Source organism: Chiloscyllium plagiosum, unplaced genomic scaffold (genome assembly GCF_037043375.1).
Source record: "Chiloscyllium plagiosum isolate Xiang-an unplaced genomic scaffold, Cpla_swu_hap1 HiC_scaffold_19, whole genome shotgun sequence".
NCBI classification, from domain to species: Eukaryota; Metazoa; Chordata; class Chondrichthyes; order Orectolobiformes; family Hemiscylliidae; genus Chiloscyllium; species Chiloscyllium plagiosum.
In genome coordinates, this window is record NW_028270157.1 from 14,771,573 (window position 1) to 14,794,297 (window position 22,725).

The window sequence follows — 22,725 nt, forward strand, 5'->3', positions numbered from 1 at the left end:
GCCTAGCATTCAGATTTTTTTTTGATTATACCTCTGTGAAAACACCTCAAGATGATCTTTGATTCATAGCTCATCTTATACAAAAACATAAATTGTAACTGCTGCTTAAATATTTCTTATGACAGAACACTTAGCATGTGGGATAACGTGCATTAAAGCGCAGAAATGGATTCACAATGTAATACCTTCTACTAAGAGTAGTGAATTATGGAATTCTCAAACCCAGAGAGGCTAGATCACTCAAAGTATTTACTGAGGAGGAAGATAGATTTTTGAAATATCCAAGAGTTGAGGGCTGTAAGAATCTGACATGAAAGAGGAATTGAAGACCTGACAGATCAGCCAAGATCTTAAGGAATGCAGGCTTTTGAGGGCTGAATGGCCTACTCCTGCTCCTTCTTTGTGTTTTTATGTTCTCACTGTAGCACATTAAGGCCCAAAGTCAAATCCAAGTCTGTGTTTCTGCAACAGCAATAATCAAATAGTAATTGCTGTTTGGTAAGAGGAGCTGGAAATAGGAAAAAGCTTGCAATTTTCAAGCCAAAAATCAGACTGATCTTCATTAAGTGAACATTTTCCTTAATAAAATATGTCTTGTATCTGTAATGTATAAAAGTGTGACAACTATCCTGGCAGAATTTATTTCCATCTGCAATATCTGCATGCACTCATTTCACCAGAGTGACTGTAACCAAAGAAATGTTTTAAACTATAATTACTTGTGGTTACTAGTACATCTGAATTAGCCTGAAACTGAAGAGTGAGAAAATGTTAACCTATTGCTTCTTGTAATAGTAGAAACTTTATTTCAATATTAAAAAAGAAATATCACTCATTTAAATAGGTGAGCTACTTTTAGATGCTTTTTTATTGTTTAGTTTACTCACTTTGATTAAGAGACATATTTGCAGTACTGGAGGTAGCTGTGTTTGTAGTATTTGTTTCTGTAGTTTCATGAGCTGGCTCGTCTGCTGCTTGTTGTATTTGTTGATCTGAAGTTTGTACACTATTATCTGTAACAGTTACTGCAGTTGTGGCTTGTTCTGCAGCCACTGGCACCTGAGTTTCACTAGCGTGTGCAACCAAGCCAGTTACACGAGAGGGCACTGCTTCTCCTGATATCACAAAAACAGGCTGTCAAAACACAAACGTACATGGCAAGAATCCATTAATAGAATTGTACTGTAAACATGCAGGAATAACTCTTCAATGTAAAGAATCATAAATAATCTATAACCCGCATTGACATCCAATGTAAATTTTCACTTGTGCTAAAATCTTGCACCACTTCTGCACTTCAAATTCACTATTCTGGTGATTGTGTATTTTGAAAAATGATGAGGTTTGGTGTTGAAGGCAACTCTGGCAATCAGTATTCATTAGTCACACCCAGAACAGTAACATAAGATATACCTGCACTTAACAAAATAGGTTGAATTATAAAGAGAAATTAGGCGAAAAGTCAGGAGAAACGATTGAAGGCATAGCTAGGTCGGTATACTTTCAAAAATGTTTTTTAATAATGGCAATGAAGAAGCTGAAGCAAGGAGACGGAGGAGGAAAATTCCAAAGCACAGTGAATGTAACGGCAAAAGCTCCCAAAAGTTGGAAGTAGGGGGTGGATGAAGTAGCACAGTCCAAGCAGCCACAAACATTTTGATTGAAGATTACAGAAGCTAATGAGTAAATTAAAGAGGAGGGATAGGGAGCCAATGGTAATTGCTGCACGAAGTGGCATTTATATGGCACCTCCAAAGGAGAATAAAACATCCCAAGATGGAATAAGTGCAGCAGCAACAAAATGATTTTGGATCAGAAAAAGTAGAATCCATATAGATGAAGTAAGAAATACAATGTAGTTGAAGATATGAGTGGAAGAATTCTAACAGACCAACTAACAGTAACTATACTATGGAAAAGAGAACAAATCAATAGATAGCACATTAATTATAGGTGACTTTAATCATCATGTAGATTGGGCAAATCAAATTGGTAGAGGTACCCATGAGGTAGAACTCACTGCACATTTGAGATAGTTTCCTAAAACAATATGTTGTAGAACCAAGCAGAGATCAGGCTACTTTGGATCTGGTAATGTATAATGAGGTAGGCTTAAAAAACGACCTCAGAATAAAGGATCCTCTAGGTGTTGTGATCCCAACTGATTGTCTAGTAATACCATCAGACCCCAGATTTATCCCAATCATTAGGACATTCTGGGCAATAAGCTTGAATCAAGTTCTTCAGTGCTTGATGCCAATGTTGAAAGACATTTGGAAACTTTTGCATCCAATCAAATCTGATGCCTTCTTCCCACAGGTGGAATGGATAAGCTCAGGTTTGGGACAAACACACGATAGAATCCATTCGTGCCAACATAGCATAAAATTTCACATCTTTTCCTAGGCATAGGCAAAATCCCAAATTGCCTGTACGTTTGCTTCTCCAGATGCTACTCTACCTTATTCCACAGTATGGCCTAAAATAAGGGACCTATGTCTTGCAAATTCACTCAGCAAAATTTATTAACAAATTGGCTCTTTGCAGCTGAGTCAAACAGTTCAGTCAAATGGTTTAAATAGTCTTCCCTAGTTTTGCTAAAACTGCTGAAACATCACTGGCATATTTTTCAGTCCAAATTACATGTTTTTGCAATAATAAACATTCATAGTGTTACAAATGTCAGTATTTCATTAATTCTCTTTGTAAAAGGAACTTTCCAATGTCCTTTGGCAAATCAATTTCATTACCAAGTTGACTTTATAATAATCAATGCAAAATCTGGTTTCAGCACCATCATGCTCAGTAAGCACCAACTACTTTAACTCAGTTCAATACTAACAATGTCCACCATAAACGCAATCTCTTCCCTTACCTGAGCTGATCTAAGTATTAAGTATGTATGGGTATTGCTTTATTGGTAATACACATTTACACATTCTCTACATGAACATCACAAACTGCTAAAATCATTTTTCCTGGCCTATTCCCACAAACTTGTCTATAACTTGGTAATAGCGTTCACGTGTCACTTTGATAGACTTCTAAAAGATAAGAAACCATGCCACCTAAGCTTTCAAGCACCTTCACGTTTCCCAGTCTGATTGTTGGAGGATTAACATTTGAATCTACTATTTCAGATTCATTCTCCATTTAGAATAGATGGATTCCCTACAGTGTGGAAACAGGCCCTTCAGCCCAACAAGTCCACACCGACCCTTCGAAGAGCAACCCACCCAGACCCATTCCCCTACATTTATCCCTGAGTAATGCATCTAACATACGGGCAATTTAGCATGGCCAATTCACTTGACCTGCACATCTTTGGACTGTGGGAGGAAACCGGAGCACCCGGAGGAAACCCACACAGACACGGGGAGAATGTGCAAACTCCACACAGACAGTTGCCCGAGGCGGGAATTGAACCCGGTTCCCTGGTGCTGTGAAGCAGCAGTGCTAACCACTGAGCCACCACGATTTGATTTCATTTCCTACTTCCTTTACTATCACAAGAGCAGCTTTCCCTGACTATCATAGATCTTTTCAACATGTTAAAATGACACACTGATTGGTTCTTTCTCCTCTTCAGAAAACTCTCGACATGATTTTCATTTTTGAGTTCCCATTTTATCCAGTGAATTGTGCTTTTAATGGTTCTGCAAAGACTGGCAACAACTCCAGCAAAATCTTGAACTTTGATGTTTTTATTTGTCTAGCTTTAATTGTCTATTCCTGATGAAGGGCTTTTGTCCGAAACATCGATTTTCCTGCTCCTCGGATGCTGTTTGATTTGCTGTGCTTTTCCAGCACCACTCTAATCTAGCTTTAATTGTTTGTGGGGCGCCTTGAAATATACTTTAGCTAAGTCACATGCATTTCTCTTTGAAATTCGAGACATAGGTTTGCTGGCTTCAGTTCACCAATTTCTATTTAATTGTTTAAGTGGTCCTCTTACCTCATTCATATATTAGCTGCAAAGAACAAAATGCTGTGGGCTGATTAGGAGCATCCCTAATTGCAAATAATATCAAAGGAATTCCTTTCTCCAAATCAGAATAAGTTGTAAATATGGTCTTCAAAAGTTGATGCCATCTTTCCAATGCATCATAAAATTGTGGGTGATAAGACGACAACACAAATTGTTTAAATTTAAAACAAGGCAAACAGAAACCCATTAATGCAGCTAAAGTATCTCTTACAAACCATCTTGAAAAGAAATCACCAAGGCTACAGAAATATTTATAAGCTAATTGTTAATTATTCAGACACTTTAAGTCCATATGGGTATGAACACAGGCTTAAAATAAATTATATTAAAAATATATACAAATCACTATTTATATCCATCAAGAAACAGTGATCAAAAATGGTAGAATTTAGCATTCAGTTTGATAAGAGAAACTTGGGTCAGAAACAGCTGAACTGAACTTAAATAAGAATATTTACAAAAGACTGAGGGCAGAGTCAGCTGGTGTGGTTTAGCAGAAAAGACAATCAAGGAACAATGATAGACTTTTAAGAAAATATTCCTTGGCTCACAACAAAGATTTACTAAAGAGAGAAAGAACAATTCCAGCAAGGGGATAAACCAACTGTGATTAGTCAAGGAAGTTAACGATAGCACCAAATCAAAAGAGAAAGCACTATGTGGGCAAACTAGCAAGCAATATCAAAATGGACAGAGGCCAAAGTTAGGCCACTTAGAGAATGAGGCTGTATTGTGGAAATAATAATGGGGAGCCAAGAAATGGCAGCCAAATTGAATAAATATGTTACATCAGTGGAGTATTCAATAATAATCAAGGGGCAAAATGAGGAGAAGAGATAAATACAATAACTATCAGATAAAAGTAAATGGAAAGCAATGGGGCTAAAGGGCAATAAGTTCCCTGGATCTGATGAGCTCCTTCATAGCAAATTAAAGAAAGTAGTACAGGAATAGTGAATGCACTGGTTGTAGTTTTCCAAGCATCCTTAGATTCTAGCAAAGTCTCAGCAGATAGTGGATCTATGAAATGCTTTACTGCAGTGGGATACATAGAGTTTGGATTGTTAGTATATCCAACACTGAAACAGATTGATTTTTAATCAATAATGGAATTGAGGAATAAGAAAGTAGGGATGTGGACCAACAGATCAGCCATGATTTCTTTGACTGGCCTAAAGACTGGATGGCCTACTTCTACTCTGACATGTTGCGTCCAAGGTGCTTCACAGGAACATGGATAAAAAATGCTGAGCTAAGATGACGACAGCCAGGGCAATCAAAAACTTGAGTTTTAGACAAGATCTTAATGGTGGACCAGGGTGGAGAATAGGGTGGAAAGGAAATGCCAAAGAGTGGAAATGCCAAAGCATAGCACCAAATGCTGATGTACAGCTATCAAAGGAGTAATAAAAGATGATAAAAGCTTTGCTCCAAAGACCAGAGTGACAAGAATGGAAATTATAGCAGGGATATGCATGTGTTATATATGAGCTGGAGAAGATTACAGAGATGCAAAGCAGGGTGGTGACAACCCAATGCAAATACAAGAATAGGATTGAGAGTACACTACATGTCATTTAATTAGTAGAAGACAAACACAGAGAAACACTCACCTCGGTGCTAACTACAGAAGAAGTTGAGACAATTCCTGGTGTAACTTGCAATGTTGTTGGTGCTACAGCCAAAGGATCAATAGTTGTGCTAATTGCTTGAGTTGCCAGCGTTGTTATTCTAGCCAGAGCCGTGACAGGGGTAGTGAAGTTTGATGATGCAAGACCAGTTACTCCAGCATGAATTGTAGTTGCTGCAGCCGTCACAGTACCTAATGTAGTAACACCTACATAGTAATAGTTGACAACAATAAGCTTTCAAGAACCAATAAAAGATGATTCAGAAACCTTGAAGCTATACAGAACTTATTTTGATCCAAATGACATGATTCAGGACTTCAGTTGCAATAGCCCATATACCAAATCCAAAATGACGTAAATAGAAACTAAACAATTTCCTCCTTCACATTGTGCAGGTGGAGTATAGGTTCACCAACATTAAATATTCATACAATGCAGAAAAACAACAATAATTTGCACTAAAATAGATTACCATTGCTGGCAGAACACTGCCCTTTACCAGACGTCAATTGTTGCAAAGCCATGCAGTTTCTTTTTCTGTGTGTGAATGTGCCCTTGTACGCGTGCGCGTTGGTGGGTTTGGGAGAGATATACAAAAATTAGGTCAGCTGAGTACAGTTCACTTAATGACACAGCAAGTAGTTTTCCCTGTCCTGTCACCGAGAGGTCTGCATCTGGTTTGCATCGGAGTCCGACTCCATTGAGCTCTGGACAATCAGGTGATCAAAAGCATATGGAAGAGCCCAGTGAAGGATTTTACAAATTTTCCACCTACCCATTCCAACTCCAGCCATTGTTTAAGCTCAGTGAAGTTCAGTGCCGCTGAGAGTATGAAACTGGAAGTATTCCAGAAAACCAAAAGGCATGTTGGAAGGTTAGGTAATACATAAGCTACCTTATTGTTTCAAGACATCTCTTTGAAAGCAAATTTCAAACACTTTTGAATAACTCTAAAAGGGGATTTAAAGTATCAGGTTGAGTTCCACTTATTGAATCTTTCACATGCTTTCAAAGCATCTACAAACACATTTTGCAAAAGAGGTATTATTCAACAACAATTCAAGATTCAATGTTGGGTCGCAACTATACTTGATAAACTGTTTACTGATCAAGACAAAAATCTATTAAGTTGGAAAAAGCTTAGAATTTTAATGAAACTGGCGAAACACAACTAAGTAATACTATTGTAAAAGTCTGTTACACCACAATTTGAGTTCCAGCTCTCATGTGCACTTCAAACTTTATATAGCTCGAGGTACCTTTGTCATATCACACATGATCATTAGCACAAATTAAAGCTTAGACTGAAACTGTCAGCATTTATGACGCATGAAACTTGGATGGCTGGAGAGAAAACATGTAGAACTCATAATTCTAATGGTAACTGCTGACTGGGATAAGTAGAGGGCTGATTGGCATGTGTAGTTTCCAGACAAATGTGTAAAAGGCATGTTCATTTACAGTAGTACATCCTAGTCTTCACACATCAGTGCAACCCGATTGTTGTAACAAGTTGATTAAAACAGGAATTGCAACCAAAATCAGAATAATGATCTAATAAGGTATGTATTCCATCTTTTCCTTAAAACTCAGATCAATATTATATCGGTCGGTTTAGGAGGCTGTGACAGAATTAAGTTTTCAATCAGATCCCATTATTATTTTTAGGCATAAGTGTTTTCTAAAATAAGTATAGTTGACAATAAACTATAATTAATCTCAACCGTACAAGAGTAACTACAAATTATAAGTAATACCTGTCGTTCCTTTTACTAGCAAAGTTGAGACTGTTGGCTTGCTTGAAGATACAGTGACTGGAGTAACTAATCTGACTCCACTAACTGTGACAGGAGTACCACCAACTGTTCGCAGGATGGTACCAGGTGTTCCAGGAGTCTTCAGAACCACCTAGAAAAGTGACAAAATTGCAATTCTAGTCACCCTTCAACAGGAAGAATGTTAAGTTTGAGGCAGAAAAGATTTACAAGGATGTTGCCAGGACTGGAAGGCTTGAATTATAGGGAAAGGTTGAATTGGCTGGAATTTTTTTCCCTGGAATGTTGGAGGCTGAGGGGTGATCTTACAGAGATTTATAAAACCATGAGGAGCATGTAATAGCATCTAGTATCCATAGTCACACAGTAACTCTAACTTTGTGTACTTCTCTCTCTCCAGGTCACTGATCACAGCCCAATTTTCTCTGTCTTTTAAAATACTTTGAACTATTAACTCACAGGTCTGTGCTAAGATGGTGAAACCTCAATAAAAATATATGCATAAACAAACCCAAATTTATAAATGGAACAAAAAACTATGTCCTCTCCACTTCCTAGCACACACGATACAGAAATATAAATCAAACCTAAAGCTAAATGCCACCACTGTAGAACCCAAGTTTTCAAATAATAAGAGCATGGCATCAGTCTTCATTGCACAGATAAACTATATGGTTGAATTCAGTGTCTATCATGAATCTACCCGGTGCCTATCCATTCAGTTCACTTTTTATATGTTCATTTGTTAGAACAAATTTCAATCATTCCCAGGAAGTATATGCAAAATAGAAGCATGCAATGGAATTAACCCAAGGATGCTTTCAGATTGCGGGACCTGAAAGAGATAGGGCTACAAAATGGTAATGGAGGAGGAAGAGGAAGGAGGGGACGGATTATTCATTATTTTACTAAAATTATGTTAACATTGCTTCAGGGTTGAAACAAGCAATAGCTACCTGTGTGACCCCAGGCTGCCCTGTAGTAAATTTTGGCACAGCTGTAATGATCTTTGCCGGAGCTCCAGTTCCTGATGTGACTACTTTTGTTGTAATGATTGTTATTGGAGATTTTATACCAGGGGATGCAGATACACCTGGGGAAAAATATATAGATTATTGTTTAGTATTTGTAAATAGCGTTTAAACATTCACTTTTTTACATGCAACGTTTAAAACTTGAATTCACAGTATTCTTCCCTTTAGAACTTTGGCTGGTCAAATAAAAGAGAAAAAGGTAGCTAGTAAGATTTTGGTCCCAACCATACACAACATCATTCAGTGTCTGGCTCTAATCTAACAAGAATAAAAGATCCAAGTTATAGCTGAAAGAAAAACATGTCAACAACAAATTAACATGAATACTGCCTGAGATATCAGGTGTAACTATGCTATTGTCAAATCTTGCTCTGCAATTTTAAGACCATTTAGTTTGGTTTGGAGGAACTTTGCACACAATTTAGGCTGGTTTTAGACAAAAACATTACCATTTAGAAAATCAAGAGTAGCAGATAGATGGGAACACTACCATCTACAAGTAGCATTTCCTCTAACCTTCTGTCTGCTGCACAGAATGCAAATGGCAGTGCAGAGAACATCAGAACAATGCATGCACACAACATGCAGCTTAAAAGGAACATTGCCTGCAAGTTCTCCTCCAAGCAATATGTTCTCTAACATTATTTTTTTGCCGATCAGGCTGAGGTCTGTGCATGACAGCAGTTTATGTGTACCAGCATGTGGTCAGCCTTCACGGCCTTAGAGGTAATTGCGCCTCCTTTCCCACCATCCTGACTTGGAAATATAACCTCCGCTCCTTCAGTACTGTTGTATCAAAATTCTTGAACTCCTCCCCTTAACAGCATTGTGGGTGTATCCACACCAAATAAGTTGCAGCAGTTCAAGGAGGCAGCTCACCACCATCTCCTCAAAAGAAACTAGGATGGGAAACAAATGCTGGCCCAGGCAGCAACAAGCACATCTTATGAATGAAAAAATAACAAGAAGCTTTTTTTAAAAAACTATTTTTGGCTCTTCAAAAACATCGATTGAAAACATCTGCTGTTCATTTACATAGTACTCCACAAGCATGTGACCAGTTCAAGTGAGTTCCTTATATTTAAACAAATAGATCTACAACCAAAAATGTAAAATGAGAATGTTAAGACAGTCACCTGATATTGGCACAAGTTAAATCTCTGGAGTTTGATATTCATTTCCTTTGAGATTATCTTTGACTTATACCTAACCAAAGTATACTCAGCTTTGCACCCAAAATGCTCTGTTGTCCCATATAGCAGCTGGAATGATATGCTCTGCAGAATAATTTTGGTGGACGGGAGCAACAGAAGCAAAAAGCTGGTAAAGTAAATTATCTTGCCAGGTAACAGCAGCTCACTCATTAGGAGGAAAACTGAAATAGCAGTATGCCATTTAGCCACTCAGACCTGTTGTGTTATCATGGTTGATCCACACAACTCCATTCACCTGGCGGGGCTCCATTTATAACCCTCTTTAAATATTCAAACTGGATTAGGGCAATGAATGACTTGGCAAGATATAATACCTCAAACACATTAATTTTTGAAACAGGCCTTTGAGTGTCTGAACATTTCTGTATGTGTCTTATAGAAAAAACATTACCATCAAACACAAATGTATTGGGTCCAGTCATACCCTCATGATTGGGCAGGAAAGGAATTTATCAAGAAAATTCATGTAAGCCCATTTCAGAAAACCTAACCTTTTCTGCCCTTAATAAAAACACTGCTCAATCCAATATTAGGGTGATTAAAGTCTCCAATGACCATTGCTCTACAGTTTGTGCACCTGTCAGGAAATTATTTACATATTTTCAACTATTTTGCAGCTGTTATGATCCCAGTTGATGGTGCAACTGGACAACTCAGATTCCAGAATAAAACTTCGCCTGAGAGATTTTTTTGAAAAAACTTTGTTAATACGATGGTCAATCAATGAAACATCACATGAGGCTGCACTTTCTTTAACAACAGAAGTTTATTACATAAAGGACAAAAAACAAAAAAAAAAACACACTTAAATATTGGAAAAAGTTCTGAAATATCTTAAAATTCACAGCAAAATAAAGGGTTCAACCTATTTCCCAACTCATTTATAACAATTCAAATTTTGCTGCCTTTGCCGATCATTAAATCCGAGCTCCCTCAATCAGTTTTTCTGTGTCTACTCTCTGCAGACCACATGACTTTGAATACAGGGAGCAATACAGCACAGGCCCTTCGGCACACAATGCTGTGCCAAGTATTTATCTTAATCTAAGACCAACCTCACCGACACACCCCTCAAATTACTGCCATCCACGCGCTTGTCCAGCTGTCACATAAATGTCCCTAATGTCTCTGACTCTACTACCCACCACTGATAGTGCATTCCACACACCTATTACTCTGCGCAAAGATCCTTCCTCTGACATCTCCCCAATACCTTCCTCCAATCACCTTAAAATTATGACCCCTTGTGATAACCATTTCTGCCCTGGGGGAAATCTCTGGCTATCTACTCTATCTATACCTGTCTTTATCTTGTATACCTCTATCAAGCCACCTCTCTTTCTTCCTTCTCTCCAGTGTGAAAAGCCCTGGCTCACTCAACCTCTTTTCATAAGACAAGCCCTCCAATTCAGGCAGCATCCTGGTAGCATCTTTGAATCCGCCCTCAACCTTCTCTCTTGTCCTTTCCAAGTACTTTGCAATCTTATCCCTAATAATGATTACCTATGACCAAGGTCAGGCTAACCAGCCTATAGGAGAACGGGAGGACTACCTGTAGTTTCCTGACTGCTGCCTCCCTCCTTTCTTAATTAGGGGTCTTACATTAGCCACCCCCAATTCCTCTGGGACCCTCCCTGACTCCAGTGATTTCTGAAAGATCACCACTATTGCCTCCATAATCTCATCAGTCATCTCCTTCAAAACTCTGGGATGTCGTCCACCTGGAGCAGGTGATTCATCCATTTTCAGACATTTCAGCTTTCTTAGCACCTCCTCCTTAGCGATGATCATTACACTCACCTCTATCGCCAACTGTCTCGAGGTTCTGGTATGTTGCTGGTGTCTTTCAACATGAAAACTTATGCAAATAGCTATTAAGTACTCTCATTACTACTCCTCGAGAGTTCTGAAGGAGATGGCTGAAGAGATTATGGAGGCATTAATGGTGATCTTTCAGAAATCACTGAAGTCAGGGAGAGTGTCAGAGGAGTGGAAGGTACTAATGTAACAGCCCTAGTTGAGAGGGGAAGGTAGAAGACAGGAAACTACAGGCTGATTAGTGTGACCTTGGTCATTGGTAAGATTTTGGAGTTCATTATTAGGCATGACATTGCAAAGTATTTGCAAGTGCATGATAAAATAGGGCTGAGTCAGCACAGATTTGTCAAGGGGAGGTCATGCCTGACAAACTGTTAGGATTCTTTAAGTAGATAACAAGCAAATTAGACAAAGTAGAGCCAGTAGATGTGATGTATTTGGATTACCAGGAGGACTTTGATCAGGTGCCACACAGGAGGCTGTTAAATAAGGTAAGAGCCCATGGTGTTCAGGGCAAGGTACTGGCATGGATTGCGAATTGGCTGACTGGCAAAAGGCAAAACGTAGGGGTAAAAGGGTCTTTTTCAGGATGGCGTTACGAGACAGGGCAAACCCCTCCCGTGCCAGTTTTAACCAGCAACACAGAAATGATTTACTCTGTGCGGTAATCTGTGAACGTTTGAAAGGCCAAGAACTATTCCCAAGAGTCACTATTTAAAGTAAAAAAAAAACTTTATTTTTTGAAGCCTAACAGAGAATAATTAATTAATTAACTAATTACAACTAGCAAGTTTTGAGAAGATTTGTAGCTCAGGTTGAGGTTCTGGATGTAGGTTTGCTCGCTGAGCTGGAAGGTTCATTTTCAGACGTTTTGTCACCATACTAGGTAACATCTTCAGTGAACCTCTGGACGAAGCACTGATCTCTCACTAGTACCCTTACATACAGATAAGGAAGGACACCACTTCGACTGGGACAACACATCCATCCTAGGACAAGCTAAACACAGACATGCACGAGAATTCCTAGAAGCATGGCATTCCAACTGGAACTCTATCGATAAACACATTGAATTGGACCCCATTTACCACCCCCTGAGAAAAAGAACTGGAAATGACATCACTAACCCAAGGAAACCCAAACATATAAACAGAAAGCAGGAAACAACAGCAGTACTTCGTCCGGAGGCTCACTGAAGATGTTACCTATTATGGTAACGAAACGTCTGAAAATGAACCTTCCAGCTCAGCCAGCAAACCTACATCCATTATTTACAACTGCTTTCTCTAACCTATCTTTTACCTTCCCCATCTACAATAAAAAAGTCCAATAAAACGCCAGATTCAGATTTATCAAAAAAATTCAAATTTCAAAACCAGACAACTGCCGATTCTTCTCTTTGTATCGTCCTCTGTCTTCTTTTCTTCTTCTTAGGAATTATGTTTCACAGATTGTTCATAGATGAAGGTACTTTTGAGATAGCTATTTCTCTGGCAGTCTATACATGCCAGTGGCTTGGCAGTTCTTCTCCAACTGTTCAATTTTCCCCGGTCTTATACCCCAAAGCATCGGATTGTTCCATTGGTCTTGATATTATCAAAATATCAGATTCAAACTTAATTGGACATTAGTACCTTGGGGTATAATTTAAACTGATTGGCCGAATTTAAATTTGTCTTTTTTTGTCTCGTAGCAACTCAGGTACTGCCAGCTGTTGGACCAAAGGTTACATTGTAAATTTTCCCGTACTCTTTGTGCCTCCAAGTCCTGCAACTCTCTTAAAAGGTACAGTACACCCACATCTTCGTAACAATGGCAACTGGTGACCTTCCACAGGGGGTCAGTATTTGGATCTATTCTTGTCATACATTACTAGAGACAGAGATAGATAGGTCTTTGATTAGTAAGAGGATCAAGGGATACGGGAGGAAGGCAGGAGAATGGGGATGAGAAACGTATTGAATGGCAAAACAGACTTGATGGACTGAGTGGCATAATTCTGCTCCTATATCTTGCGGTCTTCTGGCCTTTCCAATACCACTCCAGAGGCTTTCAGTCACTTTTTAAAAGTTCATCCTGGGACAGTAGTGGTGAGCTGCCTTCTTGATTTGGCGTTGGTACATTCACAATAGACCGTCAGTGAGCGAGTATCACTTTACAAGCAACCTTTGTTTCAGAGCATCGTTTCACAAGGACTCTAACATGTAGTATGCCATTACTTGGAAATGTGAACTCTAAAAATAATATAAATTACATACCTATCATCACACAAATATACCAAGCAGCATAAAAGCTTTGTTACTGTTCAACTCCAACCCAATGGGTGCAAATTATATTTAAAATATCCAAAAACATGTGCTGGTATGGGATGGATACAACAAAATAATGTCCCTTTTGATGGGTGAACAGTAAAAACTGAAGTATGCAGTTCCTTTACTCGCTGAGCTGGAAGTTTCTGTTTCAGACGTTTCGTCACCATACTAGGTAACATCGTCAGTGAGCCTCCGGATGAAGCACTAGTGGTATGGCCTGCTTTTTGTGTGTGTTTAGGTTTTCTTGGGTTGATGATGTCATTTTCTGTGGTGACATCATTTTCTGTGATGTCATTTCCTCTTCTTTTTCTCAAGGGATGGTAAATGGGATCTGAGTCAATGTGCTTGTTGATAGAGGAACTCTATCAACAAACACTTTGACTTGAATCCGAGTTACCACCTCCAGAGAAAAAGAACAGGAAATGACATCACCAACCCAAGGAATCCTAAACACACAAATAAATCATCACCAGTGCTTCAGCCGGAGGCTCACTGATGGTGTTAACTAGTATGGTGACGAAACATCTGAAACCAAACCTTCCAGCTCAGTGAGCAAACCAACATTCAGAACCTCAACCTGGGCTAGAAATCTTCTCAAAACTCACTAGTTCCTTTACCTAGTTCATCTAACTCCTTTCACAAAATACACAAGGTTTATAAAAGACAAATACTGCCAAACTCAACAAGGATTCACTTTCATGTGATGTAGTTTTGCAAGTTTCATGTTTGAGATGGTGAGATCAATGGTATAACACACTGAGCTGAACAGCCTCCTTCAGTGCTGTGACTCCAAGACTTCAAACCAAAATGGTTCCTCCATAGAATCCTTACAATTAACTTCTGGCAATACTTAAAATTGTGAAAAATAATTTTCATTTTTACGCTGACTTTTAATATCGTCTTTTAATTAGGAAATCTTGACAAGTAGATAGGAAGTAGCTAGTTTAAGAATCACTGCTAATTGAACCTTTTATGTATCTGAAAATGAATGCATGCAGAACTGGTTTTAAAAAATGTCTTTAAATAAAATAAAATTTCAACTGATGAAAAATAGACAAATGTTAATGAGATTTAAATTGGAAATCTAGAAATTTCCACTGTGTACCTGTAACATTGGGTTGAGCCATCAGTGCTGAAACAGGGATGGTTTTTATGATGGTGGTTGCTCCAGGTTTACTGCTGGCTGGTGAGACACTGCTAAGACCCAGGATCGTTTGCTTCGTACCTATTCCACCAGCTTGTGACGTTGTGATTATTGTTGCTGGCTTACCGTCTGCTGCTGTTACAAGCCTCACTATAGTCCCTGGAGGAAAAGGACCCTTTGCCTTTGGATTTAAACCAAAATTGAAATATGCATCAAAATGGAAACAATAAAAGCCATGAAAGATGCAGGCTTGAAAAAATTATTTCATTATTTTCTAACACTTAGACATGCACATTTAATGAAATATAACATTAAAAATATGGTTCTTACAATAAGAACACAAATTAATTTAGAAACAGATATGATCCACAATGAATTTGTAGTATTAATTTGTGCCTGTGCTAATAAGGAAACATGCAATATTCCCATGCATATCTATTAAGTAAACAAACATTGGTAGGCAGGCAACAGGACAGAGCACTCAGAAGCAGTGTGACACAGAATAAAATTATTATATCACTGAACTACACATGTACGTAAATTTTATCAATACACCTCCCTTGTACCAAATTTATTCTTACTGGATTTATTGTTCTACAAGCTATTCCAGTTTGACATGATGTTTTAAACATGTTTTCCCATATATTTTACATCAGTATTTGTGCTGTATTTCCTGATTCTACGTGCACATATGAAGGAATCCAACTATTTGTGAAAGGGGGCAGAACAATAATCTAATTACTATTGATCCTAACTAAAAATGATCACCAGATAAGTGAGCCTCAACAAAATGCTTTAAAACAGATTCACAAGTTAATTTCAATTGTTACAGAATTGTTTATGTTGGAAAATGCCACAGTGCTAAAACAATTAAGCCTGGGTGCAAGATTGGGATTCATTGCTTAGCTAAAGCATGATTCCTTCCCACTTTGTATTTCATGTAATCATTGCAATTGAATATAAGTATTCTCTGGATTTGATACTTTCACAGTAATTAGTAAGTACTGAAGATTTATTTAACAATTATGCTATGATAAGTTAAAAAGATGGGATTAAGATTTGTAAGGAAAGCAGTTAAAAACTTATGTAACCTAAAAATGTGCTGTACTCAAAAACTGCCATTATGAGGCTGGTGCTACAGCATGAAAAACACTGCAATCAGAATTAAACTGCAGTCTTTGAACCTCACTGCACGTAATACTTTGCCCAGTGCTGTAAGTAAGTAATGCTTTTAGTTCCCTAGTGATTGGAGACAGCATCAGCCAGAGAGACAGCTCTATCAATATGCTTCAAATAGAGGAACCTCAATTGTCTGAATACCAATTATCCGAACATCTGATTATCTGAAGGAGATCTCGAGGTCCCGATAGAAATATTACATTAAAGATGTGTTTCTGCATGTCTTTTGTTTACAGTGATTAAACAGGCACCGTCTCCAAATGACTGCCCATCCTCTCTCTCTCCCCATACTTTCCCTGGGCTTCTACACAGCGGTGTACCCTAAACTCTCCCTTCGCCAGATAATCTCTCTAACATTGACCTGTAAAGGGCAAAAGTGGAACCTGTCAAAACGTTGCAGTAAAAAGTTGTGTGTGTGTGTGTGTATATATACGCACACGCGCGCACGTGTTAGTTGGAAACTTACCCCGCAGAAGCAGTCTTGTTGGTGTACACTTCGGGGCAACCGGAGAGGAGGCAGGGGGTATTGGACGGGGGTGGGCGGTTTTTGGACAGGGTTTGGGGTGGGTGGGGTGAGCTGTTGAACAGGCTTTAGGGCGGGTGCGAGGGTGGCAGTGTTGGACGGGTTTGGGAGGCAGGCGGTGTTGGACGGGGTTTTGGGGGCGGGCGTCGGGAGGGCGGGGGCTCATGCGCAGTGTGCTGCAGCAGTCGCCTGAATGGGGAGCAGACTTTGAAAACTCCAAGTCCCAGAGGAAAGGCATTTAATCGATTAACCGAATAATCAATTATCCGAACAAAATAGCGCCCGCCCATCTCGTTCAGATAATTGAGGTTTCCCTGCATTTAAAACAAGTTTACGATATGCCCAACTGTACCTCAACACAAATTCATCAGAATAACCTTGCTGTCGTATACATTGATAGAAAGTAGCACAAGATCCTTTCGAGTAACCCACTTAAGCGTACGCAACTAGTAATGCACAAGTTCAGCCTAATTATGGTTCAAGTGTCCCAATCACACTTTAGAATGCTTGGCCTGAACTATATTTGAACTTGATTACACACATAGCACAGGTATTGCTGCTTCAACCTCAAATGCTTTTTGCAGTGCTCTTCTATCAAACAGTGCTTAATCTTGGGGTAATAAAGGAAAATAGAATTAAATTAAACTGCCCCAATGTGCAAAATATTTACTAAAGTATGGTGTGGCACAGAATGATCTGTGTACAGAGCGTACCACCTGATCTTGCAAATGTAAGGAACAGTCCAGTCCATGAGGAATAATATCATAGAAAAGGCAAAGAACAACTGAAAGCTACTAAAAGAACATAGATCTATGAAAAATAAATTGCTAATGGTGCTACTTTTATAGTGAAGATGGTAAGCAGCTTGGAAAGACTCCAGAGATTCGCTTCAGAGGCACCAACATACACCAATACTGTGATGTTTGAAATAACAAAATGAAACGGGAACCACTGATAAACTAATAAATAATGTCAATTGTGATCAGAAATATGTGACAATAGGATGTTACGTGTGTAGGCAGAATTACACAGGGTATGCAACATTTTTAAGTTACAGATACATAAATTTTGTATAAAATATAAAAAACAGATTATATTGGAAGTCACTGTTGGCGGTTTCACAGATAAACAAGCTCTTGGCATTCTTCCTTCTGCTATTTTCAGAGCTATTAGAGCTGCTAAATGTACAGTTAATTTATTTACTATTAAGCCAGAGTCATTTCTAGGTCACAATGACAAAATGTAACACACATACCTGGATGAACTGTGCCAAAGACCCAGCAGTGGCCTGGCCTGTGATTGGAGCACCGGTTTGTACAGGAGCTGTCTGAACAAGAGTCATCATTTTCCCTAGATTGGAGATCTAAACAGAACAAATTCCAGCTCAACGCACATAGTCACAAAGTCCATAAAATCTTTAAGACAGACAATAAACCAAAATGCTCAATAGAATTAGATTTTAAAAATTAAAAGGAATTAAGGAAAGGACAATGAGCTTTTTAAAATGAGAGAGCAAAGAAAGAAAGAATATGAAAGAAATTCCCAAGAAGTAGGACCAAGAAAGCCATAATATACATATCATGCTAAATAATCTACAACTGATAAGAAAATTCTCAAATTTGTGTTTTGATACAGACATGATTTTTGTGGAAACAACGTAAGTTCACTAGACCAAGACCAAATTACGAAAAGAAAGTTAGACGTGCAAGTTTAAAACAAAAATCACTATGTTCACACATTAGTTTATATACCAGTTAAAATATTCATTTTTATGCAATGCAGCAAAGCAAGGAGGCAATTGTTCGAAATGTTGACTATGCTTGAGCCAAGTAGTTAGCAACCTTAAACATACAAAACAAATTATTGTTGTTAGAGAAAGGTTCTTACCTCAGTGAAAATAACATATCTTAATACTAGACAAAATCAGGATGGATGAAAGCATAACTGCCCAATTACAAATATTCTCTCCAAGTTTCATCATACAATGCATCAGTTAACAAGATGACGGAGGCCTAGTCTTAAGGCTTTTGCTTTTGTCATTCTAACAAACTCAAGTCAAATTGAATAACCTACACAGTTTAAAAACAAAACTCTAAGAACTGTGGATGCTGGAAATCAAAGTGGAAAAACTCAGCAGATCAGACAGCATTTGCGCCAAGAGTTCACATTTCAGGCCCAGCAACTTCAGAACTGTGTGTTCAGAACAGGGTTATATCTGCTTTCTCTCCACAGATGCTGCCAGGCAGGCTGAGATTTTTCCCAGCAATTTCTGATGTTAAACCTCAAAGCCATTCCTTCCATGAATTTCCACTCTTCTTCACTTAGTGTTGCTCTGAGGGCATAGCTGATATCAAGTCATTGTGGGAAATATCAGGGGGCACACCACTTTGTTGCAAGGCATTTTAGGAGCCCAGTTAATTAGCAAAACTGTGGGCAGCACGGTGGCATAGTGGTTAGCACTGCTGCCTCACAGTGCCAGAGACCCGGGTTCATTTCCCACCTCAGGCGACTGACTGTGTGGAGTTTGCATGTTATCCCCATGTCTGCGTGGGTTTCCTCCGGGTGCTCCGGTTCCCTCCCACAGTCCAAAGATGTGCAGATCAGGTGAATTGGCCATGCTAAATTGCCCGTAGTGTTAGGTAAGGGGTAAATGTAGGGGTATGGGGGGAGGGGGTTGCGCTTCGGCGGGTCGGTGTGGACTTGTTGGGCCGAAGGGCCTGTTTCCACACTGTAATGTAATGTAATGTAATCTAATCTGAACAAGAAATGCTGGTGCAAAAGCACAGCCAAAACTGAAGGCTCTTTTGCCTCTGGCTTATGAAGAATCAGAAATATTATGCTGGATGCAGGCACATACCAGCCTCCATTTGTCTGGGCTGTGGGCAAGTTCTGGATTCCCAAAGAAAAGGGGAGTTAGTTTTCTCAAAAGTACACAGACAAATCCTTTTCTCCAATTCTGTTTTGGGTATCTGGCACTAACTCCCATTCCACCAGCTCTGTTACCAACGTACCACTGCACTATGCAGGGAGCTTCCTTTTCGCAATGAAAAGCAGGTCACGCATTTTCAGGTTTTCAAGGCTATTTTTTCAAAATTGCCATTCAGGTGTGAAACGGTCATTATGGAGTAGCTACTCATATATAGAAACCATGTGATCCACATTTCCATTGCTCTCATTGCTGTCAATTTACTACCCAAGTGCTAAATTGAGAATTCACCCTTCAATGTCAGATGCACTTCATTAAACTATTAGCATAAATCTGATACTGCACAGCCATCAAATAATTCTTAAGTACTAATTACCAAGGAGCCTCCACCGCCAACTTGAATTGGGCTTTTGACAAGTGTGAACGTTTTCGTGACACCACCCACGACAGTAGTAACAACTTGAGTCTGCTGAGCCACGGTCAATGCACCCGATTTATGTACAGTGATAATAGGTCGGGTCGAAGATGGGCCTAGAGAGCCAGTTGATGTTGCCACTTGTGCAGCTGCTGTCTTCAGCATTGTTGTGGCCGGGGTGTTCACCTGCATAATATAAAGGCACTTTCACACAAGTATTGTAAAATAATGATGCATTTTTAGATTTCCTTTCTCACAAAACTGCTTATGGTGATCACTTACAAAGTGATTATAACTAGTCCTGCAAGATTCTTTCACCCACATTAAAAGAAAAACTGACTATGCTTGTCTTAACTTCACGAATCAATTCCTTCACTCTGTCTGACTGACAATAGTGAAAAATATACTTGAAAAGACATTTTGGAACTTACAACCAGGATTTCAAATAAATGGAGAGTAATAGTCATACAACATGAAGAAGCATAAAACAGCCCTTCGGCTCACCATGTCGATGCCAGCCAACAAACACCAAACTACACTAATCCCATTTACCTATAGTCAGTCATAATCGTCTAATCTATGACATTTGAAGTGCTCAATCAGATATTTCTTATATGTCACCAGGGTACCTGCTTCCACCACCCCCTTAGGCAGCACATTCTATCTATCTACCACCCTCTGGGTGGAAAACCTACTCCTCAGATCTCCTCTAAACCATGTACTTATCATCTCAAACTTAAGCCCTCTGGTCTTAGATACATCTGCCATTGGAAAAATATTCTCATGATAAACGCTGTCTACGCCTCCCATAGTTTTGTATATCTCAATCAGGTCCCTCCTCAGCCGCCTCCTCTCCAAGGAAATCAAACCCAGCTGATCACTCCCTCTCCATAATTGAGACCTTTTATCACAGGCAACATCCTGGTAAATCTCCCCTGCACCCTCTCCACTGCAATCATCTCCTTCTAATTGTGTGGTGACGAGAACTGCACACAGTATTCCAGCTGTGGCCTAACCGATGTTGTATAAAGTTGCAACAAGACTTCCTTGCTCTTATATTCCACGCCTTGGCAAATGAAACCAAGCATGCTGTATGCCTTCTTCAACACCCAAACCATGCTGACACTTTCAATGATCTATGGACTTGCTCACCAAAGACCCTTGGTTACTCAGTACTCCCTAGGGGCCTACCATTCATTGCATAAATCTTTCTTTTATTTGACCTTCCAAAATGCATCACCTCACACCTAGCAGAATTAAATCCCATCTGTCATTCTTCTTCCCAATTTACCAGCTGATCAATATATTAGACTATAAACCAGCATCCACACTATCAACTACACCACCAATTCTCACGTCATCAGCAAACTTATTAATTTTACATTCACATCCTGGTTGTTAACACACATCATAAACAAGATCCCACTACTGATCCATGTGGTACACCGCTGGTCATGAGCTTTCAATCACAAAACCATCTCTTCACCATCACTCTGCTTGCTGCAAGCTAATTTTGAATCCAGTTTGTCAACTTACCTTGGATCCCATGGGCTTTTACCTTTTTGCCCAGGCTTGTCAAATGTGTTACTGAAGTCCATCAACTGCACTACCCTCATCAATATATCTAGTCATCATTTAAAAAAAAATCAATTATTCAGATAGGATCTCTGGTTAATGTATCTGTGCAGGAGTCTGACAGGATCTCCCTTTAAAAAATCCATGCTGAATGCCAAGACAATTTTAATACTTTTAAACACAGAGAGGTAGGTGCTTAGAACGCACGGTCAGGGGAGGTGGTAGAAGCAGGTAAAATAGCAACATTTAAAAGACATTAGAAAGATACATGAACATAGATGGATAAGGGCCATGTGCAGGCAAGTGGGATTAGTTTAGAATGGTATAATGGTCAATGCAGACATGGTGGACCCAAAGAGTTCTTCCCCTGCTGTGTTATTCTGTTATGGAGGCTACTTGGTCATTCATGTCAGTACTAACTATCTGGTAAAGTCATTCAAATTAGTTGTATTCTCCTGTAATTTTCTTTTCCCATACCCATTATATACAACACATGCATTTCCTTCCTGCAAGTCTAATTGATAAATAAGAGGTGTAGGAAAACAAATACTCACACTTACAACAGAGGGAACAGCATTAGTGGTGCTTTGAGCTGGAACGACAAGACGAACTCCAGCAGGTAAGGAAGAAACAGCAGCTTTTACTGTCTGCACAGCTTGTTGGGAAACTGTGACCAGCTGGGCTGCTGCTGAAGGCATTGCAGATACCTGAGCAGCAGAGACCTGCGTTGTAGTTACAGCACCTTTACAGGATTAAGAAAAAACTATATAAAGTACTGCACAAAACAAAACAAATCATCAACTGAAGCCCTAAAATAGTTCTCCAAATGAAATAACATTTCTCAGTTGAAAATGCTGCAATTGTGAAATTAGACAAGGTAATTGCCTTGCTTTCAAAGATCTTGCTTTGATTTGGAATAATTTTCACTGTCCAAGTGAGCACTCAAACTTACGTCATATAAAATATAACTAAACACAGGTCCAAATTAAAGAAAAATCCCCATAAATTAACTGTAGAATAGTTAATAAACTAAAGAGTAGTGAAAATTGAACATCTCTAATTTAAAAAATAATAGTTTGCTGCATTGAAGAACAGACTGTAATAAATTTTAAAAATTGGAAGAAAAACGTAAAAACCTAACATCTTCACAACAGTTATATTAACTTTATGCTGCATCTTAGTTACAAAAGA

At 39.0% G+C, this 22,725-nt stretch overlaps 1 protein-coding gene across 4 annotated transcripts in view; it reads right to left on the reverse strand.

The window, feature by feature from the left end:
* Positions 1-22,725, reverse strand: part of LOC122559831 (host cell factor 1-like) — a 92,572-nt gene that overhangs the window by 37,925 nt on the left and 31,922 nt on the right. For 2 of the 4 annotated variants that reach the window (XM_043709923.2, XM_043709922.2), the window contains exons 9-16: positions 22,089-22,276; positions 19,921-20,145; positions 17,874-17,981; positions 14,878-15,097; positions 8,351-8,487; positions 7,377-7,527; positions 5,602-5,825; positions 888-1,134 (exon numbers count right to left, since the gene is read on the reverse strand). In XM_043709923.2, the coding sequence (XP_043565858.2) occupies positions 888-1,134; positions 5,602-5,825; positions 7,377-7,527; positions 8,351-8,487; positions 14,878-15,097; positions 17,874-17,981; positions 19,921-20,145; positions 22,089-22,276 (1,500 nt within the window). The remainder of the gene's footprint in view (positions 1-887; positions 1,135-5,601; positions 5,826-7,376; positions 7,528-8,350; positions 8,488-14,877; positions 15,098-17,873; positions 17,982-19,920; positions 20,146-22,088; positions 22,277-22,725) is intronic. The other 2 variants (XM_087997037.1, XM_087997038.1) reach the window with 2 other exon arrangements.